The following is a 25,000-nucleotide window of genomic DNA, read 5'->3' on the forward strand; positions in this document are numbered from 1 at the left end:
GACAGACGATAAGAGCACCTCTGGCTGAGAAGCAGGGAGCTTTCTCCACATTATTATGTTTGTATGAATATGCAAATTGGAATAAAAGAGATCAGAAAGAGTATGCAAAAACAGAGCCCTGTTTATATTTATTCATTTGTGCCAGTTGAATAATGAATATTAATTGTATGTATTATTTCTGTGGTGATCTGTTGTGGAACCAGAGCAGAACTGTTGTGTGTCAGTTGTGTGTCAGTTGTGTGTCTGTTGTGTGTCTGTTGTGTGTCTGTTGTGTGTCTGTTGTGTGTCAGTTGTGTGTCAGTTGTGTGTCAGTTGTGTGTCTGTTGTGTGTCTGTTGTGGAACAACATTATTCTCAGTGTAAAATCAGACGGTATGGAGACCGTGTGTGCTATCTATGGAGACCGTGTGTGGTGTCTATGGAGACCGTGTGTGGTATCAAGTCCTAGTTTATCTGAGTCCTGACGTGTCCTGATCAGACTTGAGATTCTCTTCATTTCCTGATGTTCAGCTCTATGAAGCAGTGAGATGTAGGTGGAGTTTTCTGGTTTTATTTTGCAAGCGTTTCAGCAGTGATGGAGATGAGGTCTTCAGCTTCTCTCTCTAGTATTATCAGGTCCTTTACTCAAAAGACTTACGCACGTATTGTGTTTGGGTGGAATTAATCGCAGGAGTTTTATAGCACAGCGTTTTTCCTACGGATGCCTTTTCATGTTGGACATTTTTTCTTGCAATTCGATGGAAACACTCTTTACTCTTTCTACACTCTCTACACTCTTTTCTCTCTGTACTCTCTACACTCTCTCTACACTCTTTACTCTTTCTACACTCTCTACACACTTTACTCTCTATACACTCTCTCTACACTCTTTACTCTCTATACACTCTCTCTACACTCTACTCTCTATACACTCTCTCTACACTCTACGTTCTCTATGCTCTTTATTCTTTCTACACTCTCTCTACACTGTGTTCTCTCTCTACACTCTTTACTCTCCACACTTTCTCTATACTTTTTACTCTCTCTACATTCTACTCTTAAACACTCTTTACTCTCTACACTCTCTCTACACTCTTTACTCTCTCTACACCCTCTATACTCTCTTTACTCTCTCTACACTCTTTACTCTCTACACACTCTCTACACTTTTTACTCTCTCTACACATTCTCTACACACTTTACTCTTTGTACACTCTCTCTACACTCTTTACTCTCTCTACACTCACTCTACACGTTTTACTCTCTCTACACTCTTTACTCTTTCCACACTCTCTACTTTCTCTCAACAATATTCTCTCTACACTTTGGCTTGCTCACTGGGGGCTAGGACTCGGCACTTGTAAAGCTGCTTTGTGACAACAACTGTTGTAAAAAGCGCTATATAAATAAAATTTGATTGATTGATTGATTGACACTCTTTTCTCTCTACACTCCTTACTCTCTCTACACTCTTTGCTCTCTCTACATTCTCTCTACACTCTTTACTCTCTCTACACTCTACACTCTTTACTCTCTACAGTCTCTCTACACTCTTTATTCTCTCTACACTCTTTATTCAGTCTACATTCTCTCTACACTGTGATCTCTCTACACACTTTATTCTGTCTACATTCTCTCTACACTGTGTTCTCTCTTTACACTCTTTACTCTCTCTACACTCTTTATTCTGTCTACATTCTCTCTACACTGTGTTCTCTCTCTACACTCTTTACCCTCTACACTCTGCTCTCTGTACATTCTCTCTTCAGTCTTTACACTCTCTACACTCATTACTCTCTCTACACTCTTTACTCTCTACACTTTTTACTCTCTCTACACTCTCTACACTCTTTACTCTCTCTACACTTCTCCACACGTTTTACACTCTTTACTCTCTCTACACTCTACTCTCTCTACATTCTTTACTCTCTACACTCTCTTTACACTCTTTACTCTCTCTACACCCTCTACACTCTTTACTCTCTCTACACTCTACTCTCTACACTCTCTACACTCTACTCTCTACACTCTCTACACTCTACTCGCTCTACACTCTTTACTCTCTACACTCTACTCTCTACACTCTTTACTCTCTCTACACTATTTAGTCTCTGTACACTCTCTATACACTCTTTACTCTCTCTACAGTCTCTACACTCTACACGTTTTACTTTCTCTATACTCTCTCTACACTCTTTACTCTCTCTACACTCTCTCTACACTCTACTTTCTCTACATGCTTTACTCTCTCTACACTCTTTACTCTCTCTACACTCTCTCTACAGTCTACTCTCTCTACATGCTTTACTCTCTCTACACTCTTTACTCTCTCTACACTCTTTATTCACTCTACACTCTCTCTACACTATCTCTACACTCTTTATTCTCTCTACACTCTTTACTCTCTCTACACTCTCTCTACACTCTTTAGTCTCTCTACACTCTATACACTCTACACACTCTCTATGCACTATACACACTCTCAATACACTATACACACTCTCAATACACTCTACACACTCTCAATACACTCTACACACACTCTTGTGTTTTTACTGTCAACGTTCTACACTCTCTCTGCTCTGTCTGGTGTGAGGAAGGCCAGCCCTGCCAGCAACAACAGTGCAGATATAACTGCTGTCTGCTCCGGCCGTGTGTGTGTCCAGGGCTACAGGTGTTAACCCAGCTGGTCACGTGTGAATGAGCTAGTGTGGGAGGCCAGTGAGGCTCTCTGAGAGACTCACACCTGCCCCACTGCTGAAAATGTGAACATCATGAATCCAACAGATTTCATGTTTCAAATTAATTCACTGGAAGTTACAGAAGCAGAACTGTACCAGTGCACATAGTACAGTGAATGTGTATCTCTCTCTCTCTTCTCTCTCTCTCTCTCTCTCTCTCTCTCTCTCTCTCTCTCCCCTCTCCCCCTCTCTCTCTCTCTCTCCTCCCCCTCTCCCCCTCTCCCCTCTCTCTCTCTCCTCCCCCTCTCCCCTCTCTCTCTCCTCCCCCTCTCCCCTCTCTCTCTCTCCTCCCCCTCTCCCCCTCTCCCCTCTCCCCTCTCTCTCTCTCTCTCCTCCCCCTCTCCCCCTCTCCCCTCTCTCTCTCCTCCCCCTCTCCCCTCTCTCCTCCCCCTCTCCCCTCTCTCTCTCCTCCCCCTCTCCCCCTCTCCCCTCTCTCTCTCTCCTCCCCCCTCTCCCCTCTCTCTCTCTCCTCCCCCTCTCCCCTCTCTCTCCTCCCCCCTCTCCCATCTCTCTCTCCTCCCCCTCTCCCCCTCTCCTCCTCTCTCTCTCTCTCTCCCCCTCTCCCCTCTCTCTCTCCTCCCCCCTCTCCCCTCTCTCTCTCTCCTCCCCCTCTCCCCCTCTCCCCTCTCTCTCTCTCTCTCCTCCCCCTCTCCCCCTCTCCCCTCTCTCTCTCCTCCCCCTCTCCCCCTCTCTCCTCCCCCTCTCCCCTCTCTCTCTCCTCCCCCTCTCCCCCTCTCCCCTCTCTCTCCTCCCCCTCTCCCTCTCTCTCTCTCCTCCCCCTCTCCCCTCTCTCTCTCTCCTCCCCCTCTCCCCTCTCTCTCCTCCCCCTCTCCCATCTCTCTCTCCTCCCCCTCTCCCCCTCTCCCCTCTCTCTCCTCCCCCTCTCCCCCACTTCTCCCCTCTCTCTCCTCCCCCTCTCCCCCTCTCCCCTCTCTCTCTCCTCCCCCTCTCCCCCTCTCTCTCTCTCCTCCCCCTCTCCCCTCTCTCTCTCCTCCCCCTCTCCCCTCTCTCTCTCTCCTCCCCCTCTCCCCCTCTCCCCTCTCTCTCTCTCCTCCCCCTCTCCCCTCTCTCTCTCTCCTCCCCCTCTCCCCCTCTCCCCTCTCTCTCTCTCCTCCCCCTCTCCCCTCTCTCTCTCTCCTCCCCCTCTCCCCCTCTCCCCTCTCCCCCTCTCCCCTCTCTCTCTCTCTTCCCCCTCTCCCCTCTCTCTCCTCCCCCTCTCCCCTCTCTCTCTCCTCCCCCTCTCCCCCGCTTCTCCGCTCTCTCTCATCCCCCTCTCTCTCCTCTCTCTCTTCTCCCTCTCTCTCTCCTCCTCCCTCTCTCTTCTCCCTCTCTCTCTCTTCTCCATCTCTCTCTCCTCCCCCTCTCCCCTCTAATCTCTGGCCAAATCTCGTGGTTTGTCCCACACTCTCACTCACCACTGTTGGCCTAACAAGCCTCACAGATCCTCTATGTGGGGATACTAGTGGAGTTTGGACCCTTTAACCTCTGCTCACAAATGCATGACGTACACACACACACACATGAGCACTCACACACACACACACACACACACACACACACACACACACACACACACACACACACACACACACACACACACACCCACACACACCCACACACACACTCTTTTTCATTAACTCAGGGGTCAGCTCCTGCTCATTGCTCCACTCCTCCATTCTGGGCAGGGCAAATTTGGCCCCCGGGGTAATTAGCCACAAGCTTGTAGAGAGAGGCGCAGTGCTAATCACTCTGTGGTGGGACACAGTGTCCTGCCAGGCCCTGGGGACAGCAGCGTCTCCGGTCCTGCACAACCACAGACCGGATGTGCTTGTGTGTGTGTGTGTGTGTGTGTGTGTGTGTGTGTGTACTGTGTGTGTATGACATGAGTTTGTGTGTGTATGTTCTGTGTTTCTGACACTAGCTTGTGTTTATCCTAACACCGTTAGGGAAGTTCAGGTCTGTTCTGTGCTGATGTGGAAGTCAAAGATGAATGCTACATAAGGAATCTCTCTGTCTGTTCTTTCTTTCAGAGAGCCAAACTGAATCAGATCCCTATCATCAAACACAGCCACGTGGAGCCAAACAACTTTTTGGTGTTGACAATGGTCTCCATGGCATTTGTTGCCATGGTGCTGGGGTTGTCAGGGGTGCTGTTTTGCATGCGACATCGCTCCCACTACAAGTTGAAGGAGAGACTGGCCAGTCTGGGCACGGACACCAGCCACGACGCCACCGCAGCCTATCAGGTATGAGCAGAACACATGTCTCCGCCTCAGAATGCAACACGTCATCTCCCATTGGACAGAGCTGAATGATCCTGAGGTGTGACTCTGTCTGGTCTATTTGCATGAGAATGTGATGTCAGACGCACAGAAGGAGTGCAGCATACAGGATGGGTCCTCTAAAAACATCTCAGCTGTGACTGTGACCATGCAGTGGATCTTTATCACCTGAAAATGACACGTTAACTTAATGGACCACGTTAACGAGAAGCACCACGTTAACGAGACGCACCACTGTAACGAGATGCACCACTGTAACGAGACGCACCACGTTAACGAGACGCACCACGTTAAGGAGATGGACCACGTTAACGAGACACACCATGTTAACGAGAAGCAACACATTAACGAGACGCACCACGTTAACTCAATGGACCACGTTAACGAGATGCACCACGTTAACGAGACGCACCACGTTAACGAGACAAACTCTGGATCACTTGCTTCTCCACCGTCATCCCAGGAGTTTGCACCTGGCCTGGTGCTACAGCAGCATATAATACTAATCTTAATTGAAGCAGGTGCTTTAGCCAGGAAATGATTGTGTTGTCTGACCTTTCTCTGCGCTCTCCTGCAGGGAGGGGTATAACAGAGTGAAGGTGTAACAGAGTGTAGGGGTGTAGTAGAGTGGAGGGTTATAGTAGAGTGTAGGGAGTGTAACAGAGTGTAGGGGTGTAGTAGAGTGTAGGGGTGTAGTAGAGTGTAGGGAGTGTAATAGAGTGTAGGGGTGTAGTAGAGTGTAGGGGTGTAGTAGAGTGTAGGGAGTGTAATAGAGTGTAGGGGTGTAGCAGAGTGAACGGGTGTAGTAGATCGGAGGGGTGTAGCAGATTGTAGCGGTATAGTACAGTGTAGAGGTGTAGCAGAGTGAAAGGGTGTAGCAGAGTGAAGGGGTGTAGTAGAGCGGAGGGAGTGTAGTAGAGTGTAGGGGTGTAGCAGAGTGTAGGGTGTAGTACAGTGAAAGGGTGTAGTAGAGTGTAGGGGTGTAGTAAAGTGTAGGGAGTGTAGCAGAGTGTAGGGTGTAGTACAGTGAAGGGGTGTAGTAGAGTGTAGGGGTGTAGCAGAGTGTAAGGGTACTCAGCGCGCTGTCGGTTCGCGAGGTCGTGCACCTCTCGAATTTTGTAACTTCGCGCGCGCCGCGCTTCAGCGCAATGAACAAAGTCACGTTTTCAGGGTTCATACACCTTTATAAGGTGGAATTCAAGCACTTGTACGTCACTTTCAAGGTCCATTTCAATATTTCCCAGCATGTTAAACATAATTAAGTTAAATATTTATACATATACTCGAAATAATTTGCTTTTTATCACTTTATTTAATGGTTGTTTATTTTTAAAACGCCCAATCTTCACGTCTTCACGTTCTCTCATGGTTCGTCCTGGAATTACAAGAGACTCGTATTTGTTAACCTAATACAAGAGAACTATTCAGTCAGACAGATATTTGTTGTGAAACCAAGTAGTTACAATTTCAAGCATTTTAAAGTACTTTAACCTAAATTCCAGCTCTTTTCAAACCTGAAACACATAGCAACATAAAAATTGGTCAGGTAAATGTCCATTCCCCTGTTTTGAGGGGTGTTTCTACCAAATATCGTTTCGGACAAAACACCTATCATTTCGGAGAACACTGCAGTGACGGTCGCGAAAGTATAAAAAATAAACGCCTCCACTGTTCGCGCAGGGTCGCGCGAGGTGGGTGGGGTGGAGTCACGCGCTACAGTCACTCGCAAAAGTACCAGGCTTTACGTTTGCCACCCCCCCCCCCCCCCCCCCCCCCGCTCAACAACTTACGTTCGCCACCCCCGCAACGGAGCTCAGGTCGCAGGTATCTGCCAAAATTGGACCGCGGACAAATTTTGTTGAGTACGCCTGGTGTAGGGTGTAGTACAGTGAAGGGGTGTAGTAGAGTGTAGGGGTGTAGCAGAGTGTAGGGGTGTAGTACAGTGAAAGGGTGTAGTAGAGTGTAGGGGTGTAGTAAAGTGTAGGGGTGTAGCAGAGTGGAGGGGTGTAATAGAGTGGAAGGGTGTAATAGAGTGGTGGGGTGTAGCAGAGTGTAGGGAGTGTAGCAGAGTGTAGGGTGTAGTACAGTGAAGGGGTGTAGTAGAGTGGAGGGAGTGTAGTAGAGCGGAGGGGTGTAGCAGAGTGTAGGGTGTAGTACAGTGAAGGGAGTGTAGTAGAGCGGAGGGGTGTAGCAGAGTGTAGGGAGTGTAGTAGAGCGGAGGGGTGTAGCAGAGTGTAGGGTGTAGTACAGTGAAAGGGTGTAGCAGAGTGTAGGGGTGTAGCAGAGTTTAGGGGTGTAGCAGAGTGAACGGGTGTAGCAGAGTGGAGGGGTGTAGCAGAGTGTAGGGGTGTAGCAGAGTGAACGGGTGTAGCAGAGTGTAGGGGTGTAGTAGAGTGTAGGGGTGTAGCAGAGTGGAGGGGTGTAATAGAGTGGTGGGGTGTAGTAAAGTGTAGGGGTGTAGCAGAGTGGAGGGGTGTAATAGAGTGGTGGGGTGTAGTAAAGTGTAGGGGTGTAGCAGAGTGTAGGGAGTGTAGCAGAGTGTAGGGTGTAGTACAGTGAAGGGGTGTAGTAGAGTGTAGGGTGTAGTAGAGTGAGCGTAACGATTGTCGAGCGGGGGGGGGGGCACCATGTAGCGATTGTTGTAAAATAAATGGGTCTTATTTTTTACATTGAGGGGGCGGGACACCTCGCCTGAGGGGGCGACGCCCCCATTCGCCCCCCCGTGGCGCCGGCCCTGGGTGTAGCAGAGTGGAGGGAGTGTAGTAGAGTGGAGGGGTGTAATAGAGTGGAGGGGTGTAGCAGAGTGAAGGGGTGTAGCAGAGTGGAGGGAGTGTAGTAGAGTGGAGGGAGTGTAGTAGAGTGGAGGGGTGTAGTAGAGTGGAGGGGTGTAGCAGAGTGTAGGGTGTAGTACAGTGAAGGGGTGTAGCAGAGTAGAGGGAGTGTAGTAGGGTGTAGGGAGTGTAGTAGAGTGGAGGGGTGTAGTTTGTGTTGGTCTCAGCTGTGCTCAGGGACTCAGGGGGCGGGGCATGTTCTTCCTCCACCCCCTTTCACGTCAATATTTAATAGGCCCCCTCACACCTTGCATGCAAACCGGCCCAATCAGTGAGTCCATATGTATGCGTTACCCTACAGTTAATGGTTGTTTATTATTAATGATGCATGTGGCATAGGGGGTGTGGTGGGTGGAGGTGGGGGCTGGTAGGTGGGTGGAGCTGGTTACTGGCTGGGCCAGGTGAGGTGGGTAAGGGGCAGATGGAGGGGGTTTATGTGGTGGTAGGGTCAGAAGGGCACGAGGTGATGTTATGAGGGACTTTTCACCCCAAAGGAAGTGCATAGCTCTGGTGTACAGCTCAGCCTATCACAAAAACACACAAACCAAGCCAGACAGTCTGCAGAGGGCATGTCTGAGTATTCAGCTGAACAGGAGTCTCTGTGTGTGTGTGTGTGTGTGTGTGTGTGTGTGTGTGTGTGTGTGTGTGTGTGTGTGTGTGTGTGTGTGTGTGTGTGTGTGTGTGTGTGTGTTGAGAAATAGCTGCTACCAAACACTTTTTAATGGCCTCAGTTGTTTAGGCAACCAACCTAAACTAGCTTCACTCCTACATGTCAAAGAGATTCAGAAGCTCAACAAATTTATCACAACCACAATAGATCATGGCACAGCAGAAACACAGTGGATCAATCCCAATAAAAATGTAAAACATACACTCAACACACTTCACACAGCTCACTGTGTGTGGATGGGAATGGGTGTGGTAGTTCCAACATGGCTTTCCTGTTTTTGAGATTCTCGTGTCAAATGCAGATGGAATCGGTTGTTGTGTGTGTGTGTGTGTGGTCTCTGTGTGTGTGGTCTCTGTGTGTGGGGTCTCTGTGTGTGGGGTCTCTGTGTGTGGGAGTTCTGTGAATCTGCATCTGTAGGTCTGTTTGTGTGTGTGGGGAGTGTGTGGGGTGTGTTTGAACACTGCAATGTTTTACCAACACCAGGAAGTTCAGTGTAGTGAGTGTTTTCAGTGTAGTGAGTGTGTTCAGGGTAGTGAGCTTGTTCAGCATAGTGAGTGTTTTCAGTGTAATGAGTGTGTTCAGCATAGTGAGTGTTTCCAGTGTAGTAAGCGTGTTCAGTGTAGTGAGCGTGTTCAGGGCAGTGAGCATGTTCAGTGTAGTGAGTGTGTTCAGCGTAGTGAGTGTGTTCAGTTTAGTGAGCATGTTCAGGGCAGTAGACGTGTTCAGCATAGTGAGTGTGTTCAGTGTAGTGAGTGTTTTCAGTGTAGGGAGCGTGTTCAGGGCAGTGAACGTTTTCAGCGTAGTGAGTGTGTTCAGCATAGTGAGTGTGTTCAGTGTAGTGAGTGTGTTCAGTATATTGAGTGTTTTCAGTGTAGTGAGCATGTTCAGCATACTGAGTGTGGTCAGTGTAGTGAGTGTGTTAAGTGTAGTGAGCATGTTCAGTGTAGTGAGCGTTTTCAGTATAGTGAGTGTTTTCAGTATAGTGAGCGTGTTCAGGGCAGTGAACATGTTCAGTATAATGAGTGTTATCAGTGTAGTGAGCATGTTCAGTGTAGTGAGCGTGTTCAGAATAGAGAGTGTGTTCAGCATAGTGAGTGTGTTCAGTTTAGTGAGCGTGTTCAGGGCAGTGGACGTGTTCAGCATAGTGAGTGTTTTCAGTGTAGTGAGCGTGTTAAGCATAGTGAGTGTATTCAGCGTAGTGAGTGTGTTCAGCGTAGTGAGTGTGTTCAGTGTAGTGAGCATGTTCAGCATACTGAGCGTGGTCAGTGTAGTATGTTCAGTGTAGTGAGCGCGTTCAGTGTAGTGGGCGCGTTCAGTGTAGTGAGCGCGTTGTGTAGTGAGCGTTTTCAGTGTAGTGACCGTGTTCAAGGCAGTGAACGTGTTCAGCATAATGAGTGTTATCAATGTAGTGAGCGTGTTCAGTGTAGTGAGCGTGTTCAGGGTAGTGAGTGTGTTCAGGGCAGTGGACGTGTTCAGCATAGTGAGTGTGTTCAGTGTAGTGAGTGTTTTCAGTGTAGGGAGCATGTTCATGGCAGTGAACATTTTCAGCATAGTGAGTGTGTTCAGCATAGTGAGTGTGTTCAGTGTAGTGAGCATGTTCAGCATACTGAGCGTGGTCAGTGTAGTGAGTATGTTAAGTGTAGTGAGCGCGTTCAGTGTAGTGAGCGTTTTCAGTGTAGTGAGCGTTTTCAGTGTAGTGAGCGTGTTCAGGGCAGTGAACGTGTTCAGCATAATGAGTGTTATCAATGTAGTGAGCGTGTTCAATGTAGTGAGCGTGTTCAGGGTAGTGAGTGTGTTCAGCGTAGTGAGTGTGTTCAGTTTAGTGAGCATGTTCAGGGCAGTGGACGTGTTCAGCATAGTGAGTGTGTTCAGTGTAGTGAGTGTTTTCAGTGTAGGGAGCGTGTTCAGGGCGGTGAACATTTTCAGCATAGTGAGTGTGTTCAGCATAGTGAGTGTGTTCAGTGTAGTGAGCATATTCAGCATACTGAGCGTGGTCAGTGTAGTGAGTATGTTAAGTGTAGTGAGCGCGTTCAGTGTAGTGAGCGCGTTCAGTGTAGTGAGCGCGTTCAGTGTAGTGAGCGTTTTCAGTGTAGTGAGCGTGTTCAGGGCAGTGAACGTGTTCAGCATAATGAGTGTTATCAATGTAGTGAGCGTGTTCAGTGTAGTGAGCGTGTTCAGTATAGTGAGCGTGTTCAGTATAGTGAGCGTGTTCAATGTAGTGAGCATGTTCAGGGTAGTGAGTGTCTTCAGCGTAATGGGTGTGTTTGGTGTAGTGAACGTGTTCAGCATAGTGAGTGTGTTCAGCGTAGTGAGCGTGTTCAGCGTAGTGAGCGTTTTCAGTGTAGTGAGTGTGTTCAGCGTAGTGAGTGTTTTCAGTGCAGTGAGTGTGTTCAGCATAGTGATTGTTTTCAGTGTAGTGAGCGTGCAGCCTCTAATCTCAGCAGACAGTGAACCACTTTGCTCTCTCTCTCCCTCTCTTCATGTCTTTCTTTCCCATTCCTTTTTTCTGGTTGTCTTTTTCCTATTTCTTTCTTTCCATCTTTCTTTCACCCTACTACTTACTACTTGAGGGAAATATCTGGTGTGATGATACAGCTCAAAACGCAATACAGGGTTGGTGGTAGTAATGTCACTAAAGGAGTTAGGATGAGAAGGAGGTGATGTCACAGAAGGAGGAGGAGTTATGATGAGAAGTCAGTGATGTCACAGAAGGAGAAGTGTGTGTCTTCAGCACCTGTATCTCACCTTCACTTGCTCCATGTCCAAACACCTGTCTACCTGTCTGTCTGCCTGTCTGCCTGTCTGTCTGTCTGTCTGCCTGTCTGTCTGTCTTCCTGTCTGTCTGCCTGTCTGTCTTATTAACATGACTATTTAAATACTAGTGTTCTGTTCACTACAACATGGCGAAACATTTATAAATGGAATAGAATATGAATTCTAGAATTTGGATTTATTCTTCTCCTTTGTGGGTTTCTTGGCCACAATCATTATGATGTGAATTACAGCAACATTTCATCTAGTGAACTTGCTGATCTACTGATATATGACGTGTTTGAGAATTTTTCCTCTTCATCATCTTCCTCACCAGGACTTGTGTCGGCAACGCATGGCGGTGCAGACGTGGGATCGAGCTGGGAGTGGATCTGACGTCTTCCACCCAACACACACGTCTCGCATCAACAGTGTGTCGTCTCAGTTCAGCGACGGAGCCACACAAAGCCCGTCAGCACGGAGCAGCACTTCATCCTGGAGTGAAGAGCCTGCCCAGACCAACATGGACATCTCTACTGGACACATGATCCTGGTACACACACACACACACACACACACACACACACACACACACACACACACACACACACACACACACACACACACACCCAGACAAACATGGACATCTCTACTGGACACATGATCCTGGTACACACACACACACACACACACACAAACACACACACACACACACACACACACACACACACACACACACACACACACACACACACACACACACACACACACACACAGACAAACATGGACATCTCTACTGGACACATGATCCTGGTACACACACACACACACACACACACACACACACACACACACACACACACACACACACACACACACACACACACACACACACAGACAAACATGGACATCTCTACTGGACACATGATCCTGGTACACACATACACACACACACACACACACACACACACACACACACACACACACACACACACACACACACTCACACCCAGCCCAGACCAACATGGACATCTCTACTGGACACATGATCCTGGCACACACACACACACACACACACACACACACACACACACACACACACACACCCAGACCAACATGGACATCTCTACTGGACACATGATCCTGGTACACACACACACACACACACACACACACACACACACACACACACACACACACACACACACACACACACCCAGACCAACACGGACATCTCTACTGGACACCTGATCCTGGTACACACACACAAACACACACACAAACATTGATATCTCTACTGCACACATAATACTGGTATACACACACACACACACACACACACTGACACTCACACATATAGACACTCATGCACACACAAATGCACACTCACTCACACAATCTCACACACAATCAGATTTACATGAGCGCTCACGCACACACATGCACAATGGATTACTTTAATTTCACTGCCGACTCTTGGTTTAATTTATCCGTGAGTCAGCGTGGCATGCAGAGTGATAGGTGTTAGCGCTGTGTTCATTAGCCCAAGAGGAATCCATCAGTGCGCTACGGCCCCCACGACTTTAGCACACACCACCAGCCCCTAATGGATGCTTCTGATTGAGATGGTTGAAAGCCATTTCAGAAGCTATTAAAGTTGAGGGTGTTGTTCAGAAATGCTTCTGTCCAAACGTCCAACTACACAAACAACACACACACACACACACACACACACACACACACACACACACACAGAGGCTGTTATTTGCTATTTCTGTTTCTCACACTCCTGGAAACATTTAGACGAAGAACAAACCACACTTCCATTTTGTTGGCTGCAGTCTTTATAGTCTTACTGACGATGGTCACTGGTCTTACCGATGGTGGTCACTGGTCTTACCGACGATGGTCACTGGTCTTACCGACGGTGGTCACTGGTCTTACTGACGGTGGTCACTGGTCTTACTGTTGGTGGTCACTGGTCTTACTGACGATGGTCACTGGTCTTACTGATGGTGGTCACTGGTCTTACTGACGATGGTCACTGGTCTTACTGAAGGTGGTCACTGGTCTTACTGACGATGGTCACTGGTCTTACTGACGATGGTCACTGGTCTTACTGATGGTGGACACTGGTCTTACTGACGATGGTCACTGGTCTTACTGACGATGGTCACTGGTCTTACTGACGGTGGACACTGGTCTTACTGACGATGGTCACTGGTCTTACTGATGATGGTCACTGGTTTTACCGATGATGGTCACTGGTCTTACCGACGATGGTCACTGGTCTTACTGACGATGGTCACTGGTCTTACTGACAGTGGTCACTGGTCTTACTGACAATGGCCACTGGTCCTACCTACGATGGTCACTGGTCTTACTGACGATGGTCACTGGTCTTACTGACAGTGGTCACTGGTCTTACTGATGGTGGTCACTGGTCTTACTGACGATGGTCACTGGTCTTACCGATGATGGTCACTGGTCTTACTGACGATGGTCACTGGTCTTACTGACGATGGTCACTGGTCTTACTGACGGTGGTCACTGGTCTTACCTACGATGGCCACTGGTCTTACTGACGATGGTCACTGGTCTTACTGATGGTGGTCACTGGTCTTACTGGTCGATGGTCACCGGTCTTACGTCTTAGTCATGCAGATGTTTTCTTTAATTTTTATTAAAATATGGAGTACATTACGTCACTGTGTAAAATATTCTGAGGTAAGTGATGAGTGTGTCCAGCACGTCCACAGTGGTTGGATGCAGCAGGTGAGAACAGAGTTGGTGGTTCGTATCTGTCTGACCCGTACGGAGGATGATCACGTCCTTGTTATCACACTCAGATCTTCCTCCAGAGGGCTGTGAGCTTCAGGTGCTGCTCTTCATTGTTCTTAGAAATGTGTTCTTCTGGAATGAGACTGATTATGTCATTTCCTGTGATGGGGTCCAGCTTAAGGGTCACTGCCCCAAGTGCCCCTGACACCATGGGGATGACCTTGGTGTTGACCTCCACATTCTCTTTATTTCTTCTTTCAGTCCCTGGTATTTGTCCAGCTTCTCACATATCTTCTAATTTCTGTCTTTTTTTCTTCTTCTCAAGAGTCTATGGGTAAATGAAAATGTAGTGTATATCTAACATGTAGAATGAACTGTGTTCTGTAGTGTAAGATGAACTGTGTTCTGTAGTGTAGGATGGACTGTGTTCTGTAGTGTAGGATGAACTGTGTTCTGTAGTGTAGGATGAACTGTGTTCTGTAGTGTAAGATGGACTGTGTTCTGTAGTGTAGGATGAACTGTGTTCTGTAGTGTAAGATGGACTGTGTTCTGTAGTGTAAGATGAACTGTGTTATGTAGTGTAGGATGGACTGTGTTCTGTAGTGTAAGATGAACTGTGTTCTGTAGTGTAGGAGGAACTGTGTTCTGTAGTGTAAGATGGACTGTGTTCTGTAGTGTAAGATGAACTGTATTCTGTAGTGTAAGATGAACTGTGTTCTGTAGTGTAGGATGGACTGTGTTCTGTAGTGTAGGATGAACTGTGTTCTGTAGTGTAGGATGGACTGTGTTCTGTAGTGTAGGATGGACTGTGTTCTGTAGTGTAGGATGGACTGTGTTCTGTAGTGTAGGATGAACTGTGTTCTGTAGTGTAGGAGGAACTGTGTTCTGTAGTGTAAGATGGACTGTGTTCTGTAATGTATGATGAACTGTGTTCTGTAGTGTAGGAGGAACTGTGTTCTGTAGTGTAAGATGGACTGTGTTCTGTAGTGTAAGACGGACTGTGTTCTGTAGTGTAAGACGAACTGTGTTCTGTAGTGTAAGACGGACTGTGTTTTGTAGTGTAAAGCCCTATCCGGACGGGATTAGTTTTTCAGGGGGACGTCTGTGAAAAATATTTCACCCTTGTACTCAGTGATAAAACTCTTGCATCCGGACAGCAATTGAAAAAACAGGAGGACCCGCGAGTTTTTGGCTTTCTCGGTCACATGACATCGCCTTGTCACGTGATAGCATGTTTAATAATGTCACACTGCCAACTCTGATGATTCCTTTTTAACTTTTAACTTTACTACTGTTCAGTTCAGCATTTAAGATCTCCGTTTAAGTTAAGCTATTTTGTTAAACCAATACAGAAAACACATTATAAAAAATCGCTAATGAATGTAAATAGCTAAATAAATCCGTTAAATAAAATAAAATAAATCCATTAAAAAATCCAGTAAATCCATTTTCGCTCGCCGCTGTCTTTACGTGGATCTCCGTGAAAACGCGCGCCCAACGTGTAACTACGGTGCGTGGCAGTGGACATATAGCTGTTTTATTAAACGCGAGGTGATGTCTGCATGTATAAACTCAGACATGTGGATCCGGACGGGACTAAAATTACCAGACGACCACGGAGTACAGCGAAAAACAGTAGGTAATTCCGCCTGTAATTTTCTCTGAGGACGTCTGAGAAAAACACGGACATGCTCGTTCCGGACGGGATTAAAATCACAGAGGACCCCCCGTAAAAGAGAAAATTACCCCAGGACCCCCTGAGAAACTAATCCCGTCCGGATAGGGCTTAAGATGAACTGTGTTCTGTAGTGTAAGATTAACTGTGTTCTGTAGTGTAGGATGAACTGTGTTCTGTAGTGTAAGATGAACTGTGTTCTGTAGTGTAAGATGGACTGTGTTCTGTAGTGTAGGATGGATGAACTGTGTTCTGTAGTGTAAGACGGACTGTGTTCTGTAGTGTAGGATGAACTGTGTTCTGTAGTGTAAGATGAACTGTGTTCTGTAGTGTAGGATGAACTGTGTTCTGTAGTGTAAGACGGACTGGGTTCTGTAGTGTAGAATGAACTGGGTTCTGTAGTGTAGGATGAACTGTGTTCTGTAGTGTAAGACGGACTGTGTTCTGTAGTGTAGGATGAACTGTGTTCGGTAGTGAACGATAAGCTGTGTTCAATACGATGATCATTTATTCTGATTGATAAACTGTGTTGTGTAGTATTTGATGAGCTTTGTTCGGTAGTGAACAATAAGCTGTGTTCAATACGATGATCATTTATTCTGATTGATAAACTGTGTTGTGTAGTATTTGATGAGCTTTGTTCTGTAGTGTAGAATATGTTGTTCTGTAGTGTATGATAATGTGTTCTGTATGGTAAACTGTGTTCTGTATGGTAAACTGTGGAGCATGCACACACAGTTCTCAAGTTGACCTGATCACTATCAAGTTGACCTGATCACTATCAAGTTGACCTGATCACCATTACTTTCTGATAAACACAGAAATGGAACAAATAGGCATAATAATAAACCTGCAGATTTGCCCAGACAGTCTGAGCATGCACTGGAGGGCTGATCAGAAATTTTGGTATGTTACTATGTGGGATAATATCATAGCTTCAGTGGTTGTAAATGTTTCAGCACCCTGGACAGCTCCACTCCATGTCACTACTGCAGTGTATTGGCAAAAGGTAACGCCAGTCTGGATTCATGACCATGTTTAGGGTTAATATCAGATTTACAGGGTGGGAGTCTGATATGGAAGTGTCTGATATAGAAGTGTCTGATATGGAGGTGTCTGATATGGTGTCTGCTGCCTGTTTTTCAAATTAGTTTCTTAATGGCAGTAATGATTCTAAATATTAAGAGTGAGAGATACAGGAAGATGGGTCACAGCACACATGGGTCAGATATTTCTGATATCTAGCATTTGCTTTGTTGATTTGATGGGTGTGTGTGTACATGTACAGACGTGGTGTGTGTATGTACAGACGTAACAGACATGTGAACGTGTAGATTACTGAATCAGTTATAACTGCTGTAGTTTCAGCCTGCATGTATCTGAACTGGGAGTGCAGGGGGGGGTAACCTGTCAAAGAGACGAACCTGAGCAGAGAACCACTGGCTGCCAGACACACTCCAGCACGCCGTCTCTGGTTCAACGAGTAAATCATTTATGTTATAACAGGCGTTAGAGAGCAAATACAGATGTTTACACACACATTTATCCGCCCATACACACTCTGAAAACACACGCACACTCTGAAAACACACACACACTGAAAACACACACACACACTCTGAAAACACACACACTCTGAAAACACACGCACTCAGAAAACACACACTCAGAAAACACACACACTCAGAAAACAGACACTCAGAAAACACACATACTCACAAAACACACACACTCAGAAAACAGACACTCACAAAACACACACACTCTGATGGAGACTTCAGACAAAGTCAGTTGTCCCGGGTTACTTTAGGAATGTAGAGAAGTTGCATCATTAAAGCCAAACTGTGAAGTACAGTGAAGTAGTGAAGCGTCCACCTCGACCAGTGGAGTACTGGGTGGTGACCAGTGGAGTACTGGGTGCTGACCAGTGCAGTACTGGGGCGGGAACATAGGGGAATACCACTTCCCCTATATTACCCAGTACATTACCCAGTACATTACCCAGAATATTACCCAGTATATTACCCAGTACATTACCCAGTATATTACCCAGTTCATTACCCAGTACATTACACAGTACATTACCCAGAATATTACCCAGTTCATTACCCAGTACAATACCCAGTATATTACCCAGAATATTACTCAGAATATTACTTGTTAAGTGTAGTGGAACTGTTGTGGTATTACTTGAGTAATACATTTAGTGTGTTTTCCAGCACTAAAAGTATTAGTTCAGTACTAAAGGCAGTGTTACTATTCTAGACTACAGTGTTAATCACCTCATTTTTATCATTTCATATGGTATGAGAAACTGGCTGAAAAACACTTCATAAGTCGGTACTGTAACACACACACACACACACACACACACACACACACACACACACACACACACGTGCAGTAATGCCATCCATTAAGTCCCATCTAAATCACGTTAATCAACGTTCCTCCTCCTCTAAATAATGGATCCTACACACAGCACCTAATGGACTCTATTAAGCTCCTTGTCACACAGAACAGAAGCTGGTAAGATACAGCCTGGTCTGTGCCCCAAGAGCCCCGCCCCAAGAGCCCCGCCCCCAAGAGCCCTGCCCCCAAGACCCCTGCCCCAAGAGCTCCACCTGCAACAGTCGTACCCCCAAGAGCCCCACCCCAAGAGCCCCGCCCTAAGAGCTTCCTCGGCATGCTCCAAGTGCAGGATTGTTGTTTGAGTGGCACGGTGTTTGGGTGCCGTATAAACGGTATCAAATGGTGTTTTAAAGCAGTGATTCTCAACTGGTGGGTCGCAGATACGTTCTGGGTGGGTCGTGGACAGCTTGTAAAAAAAAATTATATGCTACTCTTCTAATTTTGTACTCGTCTTTTATCTTGAAAAAAGACAGAGGCACATACCAGGGCTCCAGACTGCGACTAAAATGGTTGCAATCGCAACCATAAATTAATAAATTAATTAATTTGCGAGTAATATAATTATTTCACTCGCCAGTGGTGACAGGTGATACAACAGCATTATTTTTTATGGGTGAGAATTTTTTGTGGTTGGAGAAAAATATCAATTTTCTTTTGAGTTTGTATGTTAAAAGTTAATTGATATGCTGTAGCTCCACTCACATGTTCGTCTCTGTCCATCAACAAAGGCGGGAATCCGATCATGTGACTCGCGAACCAGCGGAGCTGAAACTTTAGCACTAAGCGTTAGCTTCATGAAAATAGCGAAGTCTACATCTCTGTGAGACCATAAGAGGACACACTCCTTTATAACTGTACATAGTTTTAAGTTAATTTTAATGGGATCAGTAAAGTTGCTTTCACTTTGGCATATTCGGAATTCTTTCTTTGATAACTTTAAGACAGTATTAGCAAAATATGAAAATTTTTATTTCTGGAAACTAAAACAAACAAAGGAATAGGCGTATTTTAAATAGAAGACATGTTATTTTAAATGTGCAACTTTCACGACTGCAATTGAAAAAAAATTCAATAGTTTTTAAATGGTCCTTCATAAGACCACCAAACAAGTTGTATTATATAAACTGCATGATGTACAACAACCTACAACTTTTTTAAAAAGTGGGTCGCGACTTAATGACAATGACAAAAAGTGGGTCCCTGCCTGAGACCAGTTGAGAACCCCTAAAGAACCAGAATGTGACGGTAGATGAACTGAGACGTGCAGCTTCTGAGGAGAAGCACTCGGACATAGTAGTTCTGAGAGCCCAGAGAGCATCTGATATTGAGTTAGGAGGGGTGTAATCACACATACACACACACGTATACATATACACACATACACACACACACACACACACACACACACACACACACACACACACACACACACACACACACATATACATATACACACATACACACACACACACACACACACACATATACATATACACACACACACGCATACACACACACACACACACACATACATATACACACATATACATACACACACACACACACTCATACACACGCACACACACACACACACACACACACACACATATACATATACACACATACACACACACACACACACACACACACACACATATACATATACACACACACACACACACACACATATACATACACACACATACACACACACACACACACAGTCATACACATACACACACACACACACACACACTCACACTCATATACACACACACACACTCTCACTCATATATACACACACATACACACACACAAACACACACACACACTCATATACACACACACACACACACACTCACACTCATACACACACACACACACACACTCACACTCATATATACACACACACACTTACACTCATATACACACACACACACAGTCATACACATACACACACACACACACTCACACTCATACACACACACACACACACACTCATATACACACACACACATACACAGTCATATACACACACACACACACACACTCACACTCATACACACACACACACACACACACTCATATACACACACACACACACACACACACAAACACACACACACACTCATACACACACACACACACACACACACACACACACACACACACACACACACACACACACACACACACACACACACACAGTCATACACACACACTGTGTTCAGGACTATCTATTCTACCTTGGAGATTCCAAACAACTACGTAGCACTTTTGTAAGACGCTCTGTATAAGAGCGTCTTCTAAATGCCATAAATGTAAATGTAAATGTAAATGTAAATGTAAATGTAAATGTAAATGTATTCTGGTCTCTGTGATAGCTATGACAAACCTGCACATTCAATGGCTCACACTATTTCAGCCCTCCTCCCCCTCTACACCCCCCACTCCCCCTCTCTTACCCCACATACCCTGCCCTCCCTCTCTCCCTGTCTCCCTCTCTCACCCCCTTTCTCCTTCTCTCTGTCTCTCTCTCTCTCTCTCTCTCTCTCTCTCTCTCTCTTCTGCTCTGTGGTCTTTTGTCTTTTGTCTCTGCTGAATTCTGCTCCCTGAGTGAAGCAGCTTAACGTCGGTCTTATCAGTAAATGTGTGTGTGTGTGTGCGTGCGTGTATGTTTGGGGGTGTGTGTGGGTGTGTGTATGTGTGTGTGTTTGGGTGTGTGTGTGTGTGTGTGTTTGGGGGTGTGTGTGTGTGTGTGTGTGTTTGGGGGTGTGTGTGTGTGTTTGGGTGAGTGTATGTGTGTGTGTGTGTGTGTGTGTGTGTGTGTGTGTGTGTGTGTGTGTGTGTGTGTGTGTGTGTGTGTGAGTGTGTGTGTGTTTGGGGGTGTGTGTGTGTGTTTGGGCGTGTGTATGTGTGTGTGTGTGTGTGTGTGTGTGTGTGTGTGTGTGTGTGTGTGTGTGTGTTTGGGGGTGTGTGTGTGCAAGGAGAAAACCCTCTGCAGCGCTTTCTTGACCAACCTTCATCTGTCTGTCCCTCTTCCTTTCCATTTTCTTCTGTTTCTCTCCCTCTCTCTCTCCCTCTCCCTCTCTCCCTCTCTCTCCCTCCCCATCTCTTTCCTCTTTCTCTATATCTCTCCCTCTCTCTCCCTCCCCCCTCTCTCCCTCTCTCTCCCTCCCCCTCTCTTTCTCTCTCTTCTCTCCTTTTGTGTGACACGTGGGATTAGTCTCAGTGATTGGGTAGTAGAGCTGCTTTCAGACGGTGCCTGTCAGGAGATGGATAGAGGGGTGATTGTATGTTGGAGTGAAAGAATAAGAAAAGACAGAACAAAACAGGCACTGAGGTAATCTGGATTACAGCTGCCTGACATAAACGTGCACGGGCTCCATTTATTCTGCAGGGGACTCACAAAATGATTAGACACAGGTTGAGCTGGTTCACAGCCACCAACACACATGGAAATACACTAGAGTTTTGTACAAGAGTTTTAATTTCTCATTCTTTGTTTGCTAAACAAAATCTGCAGACTGTAGTTAGACTATAGACTGTAGGTAGACTATAGATTGTAGTTTGATTGTTGGCTGCAGACTGTAGTTAGACCATATACTGTAGTTAGACTATAGACTAGTAGTCTTGTATAGACTTGTAGACTATAGTTAGACTGTAGTTAGATTGTTGACTGTAGACTGTAGTTAGATTTTTTACTGTAGACTGTAGTTAGATAGTTAATTGTAGACTGTAGTTAGACCATAGACTATAGTTAGATTATTGACTGTAGACTGTATTTACATTGTGGACTCTACACTGTAGTTAGATTGTTGACTGTAGTCAGATTGTAGACTGTACTTAGATTGTGGACTAGACTGTACTTAGATTGTGGGCTGCAGACCGTAGTTAGATGGTGGACTAGTTAGATTGTGCTATATGGACTGTAGTTTGATTGTAGACTGTAGTTATATTGGGGACTGTAGACTGTAGTTATATAGGGGGCTGTAGACTTCCCCATTTGTGTATGAATGTGACTTGAATGGACTTCATAGCTATTGTTCTCCATTACAAATCCTGTACTACTAATATAACACTGGTGGTGTATTTACTAACACTGGTGGTGCATTTCCAGCTGTTTTGACTTTACAGCTGTTTTAACCTTACAAGCTCTTTTTACTTTACAGCTGTTTTAACTTGATAGCTGTTGTAACTTTACAGCTGTTGTAACTTTACAGGTGTTTTGAATTTACAGCTGTTTTAACTTGATAGCTGTTTAACTTTACAGCTGTTTTAACCTTACAGCTGTTGTAACTTTACAGCTGTTGTAACTTTGCAGGTGTTGTAACTTTACAGCAGTTTTAACTTTACAGTTGTTGTAACGTTTACAGCTGCTTTAACCTTACAGCTGCTTTAACCTGATAGCTGTTTTAACTTTACAGCTGTTGTAACTTTGCAGGTGTTGTAACTTTACAGCTGTTGTAACTTTACAACTGTTGTAACATTTACAGCTGTTGTAGCGTTTACAGCTGTATGGCTCTGATTCTTCCTTGCTCTTCTGCTTCTGCCAGTCGTACATGGAGGACCACCTGCAGAATCACCTCCGTCTGGAGAAGGAGTGGGAGGCGCTTTGTGGCTACCAGGCTGAGCCCGCCTCCTGTGCTGCTGCCCAGGACAAACACAATGCCAAGAAGAACCGCCCCAATGCCACGCTCGCCTGTGAGTGGACCACACACCTGACAGTCAGACACGGGCAAGGCAGATCTTTTCCCATGTGATTACATGCAGTCTGGTTTGACAGGGATTGCTGTTGGTTTAAGGGCTGAGTTCCACAGGGACGTGAGATCTGCTCGTCTTCAACGCCAACGTTGAAGTATCAGGAGTTACTCTGGATACATTCAGCGTCCTTCTTCTGATATTCAATTTAAATCATCTCCTGAATATTCATTGGGACAACTACTATAAAAAAGCTAAACTGTGTGATAAATGTGTAATACGTTACTTTTAAGTGTGTTATAGATATTAATAAATGAAGTTTTATTTATTTTTACCTGTGTTACAGATGATCATTCCAGGGTCATTTTAAAGGCTGAAAATAACCATGGAAACTGTGACTACATCAACGCCAGCCTGATAGTAAGTGCACGTGTGAGTCTGCACGTTGCCCGTGTGTCTGTAGATGGAGGATAATCATTACTACTAACTGTTTAGTACTGTAGATACTATTATTACACCTTCACACATAGGACACAATGCCTCATCCTTTGGAATTTGTATTAAGTATTTCAGTATTGCATTTCAGCATTAGATTTCAGTATTAAATTTCAATGTTATAATTCAGTATTACATTATAATATTTATTTTTTGTATTCAGTATTCAAATTCAGTATTACATTTCAGTGTTTACATTTACATTTATGGCATTTGGCAGACGCCTTTATCCAGAGCGACTTACATTTTTATCTCATTTTTATACAAGTGAGCAATTGAGGGTTAAGGGCGTTGCTCAGGGGCACCTCAGTCATGGCCTCAAGTCTGGGAATCGAACCCATGACCCTCCGGTCACAAGACCAGTTCCCTAACCACTAGGCCATGACTGCCCTGAAATTATATACATTTCAGTGTTGTATTTCAGTATTATACTCTTTTATTAAATTTCAGTATTATATTTCATCATTATACTTCAGTATTCAATTTCAATATTCCCTTTCTGCATCTGTGGGCTGTTGCCTGCTCCAAGCTGGACTCTGTCAGACAGTATCATTTGTGTCTCAGACAGTATCAGTTGTGTCTCAGACAGTATCATTTGTGTCTCAGACAGTATCAGTTGTGTCTCAGACGGTATTAGTTGTGTCTAAGACAATATCACTTATGTCTCAAACAGTATTACCGTAGTTGTGTATTAGACAGTATCATTTGTGTCTCAGACAGTATCATTTGTGTCTCAGATGGTATCATTTGTGTCTCAGACGGTATTAGTTGTGTCTAAGACAATATCACTTATGTCTCAAACAGTATTACCGTAGTTGTGTATTAGACAGTATCATTTGTGTCTCAGACAGTATCATTTGTGTCTCAGATGGTATCATTTGTGTCTCAGATGGTATCAGTTGTGTCTCAGACAGTATCAGTTGCGTCTCAGTATCAGTTGTGTCTCAGACATTCTCTCTACTTTCATCTTAGGCTGAGAATAAGGGAATTACTGAAATATTTTATTTATCTGTTCATTGATCTTGTACTACTCTACATCTCTCTGCCACACACACTCTCTCCCTCTCTCTATCTCTCTCTCCTTCTCTCTCTGTCCCTTTCTTCCTCTCCCTCTCTCTCTCTGTCCCTCTCACCCTCCCTCTCACCCTCCCTCTCTCCCTCCATCTCTCTCTCTTTCTCTTCATCTTTCCTTCTCTCTCCGACAACATAAACATTCTCATTATTTGTAGAAACAGCAGGAATATTTCTGCTGAAGTTCACATATAGAAAAGGCCAAACAAAAACTCTTTTAAAATTCAGTCTATATTTTTTTCTTTTCTTTTTTTTTACATCCAGCCCTATATCAAAAAATGAAAGTGCTTCTTCTAGCTGAGGCCCATGGATCTTCTATAAAAGGTCCTATCATAGGAACACAAAGCTATGCATTTAAAATGTGTAATATCCTGAAGCTGACATTCTCCCCCTGAAACCAAATACTGATCTTCTGATGACAGCATACATGTACACACACACACACACACACACACACACACACACACACACACACACACACACACACACACACACACACACACACACACACACTCACTCACTCACACACACACTCACACACTCACTCACTCAATCACACACACACATACACTCACTCACTCACTCACACACGCACTCACACACTCACTCACA

The 25,000-nt window shown here is 45.3% G+C and overlaps 1 protein-coding gene across 2 annotated transcripts in view; it reads left to right on the forward strand.

Annotated features, from left to right (window-relative positions):
• The window catches only part of ptprn2 (protein tyrosine phosphatase receptor type N2), a 205,656-nt gene that overhangs the window by 149,691 nt on the left and 30,965 nt on the right, over positions 1-25,000 (forward strand). For both annotated transcript variants that reach the window (XM_076972719.1, XM_076972720.1), the window contains 4 exons: positions 4,750-4,965; positions 11,591-11,806; positions 22,678-22,825; positions 23,169-23,242. In XM_076972719.1, the coding sequence (XP_076828834.1) occupies positions 4,750-4,965; positions 11,591-11,806; positions 22,678-22,825; positions 23,169-23,242 (654 nt within the window). The remainder of the gene's footprint in view (positions 1-4,749; positions 4,966-11,590; positions 11,807-22,677; positions 22,826-23,168; positions 23,243-25,000) is intronic.

The sequence above is a fragment of the Brachyhypopomus gauderio genome, chromosome 14 (assembly GCF_052324685.1).
Source record: "Brachyhypopomus gauderio isolate BG-103 chromosome 14, BGAUD_0.2, whole genome shotgun sequence".
Classification (NCBI taxonomy): domain Eukaryota; kingdom Metazoa; phylum Chordata; class Actinopteri; order Gymnotiformes; family Hypopomidae; genus Brachyhypopomus; species Brachyhypopomus gauderio.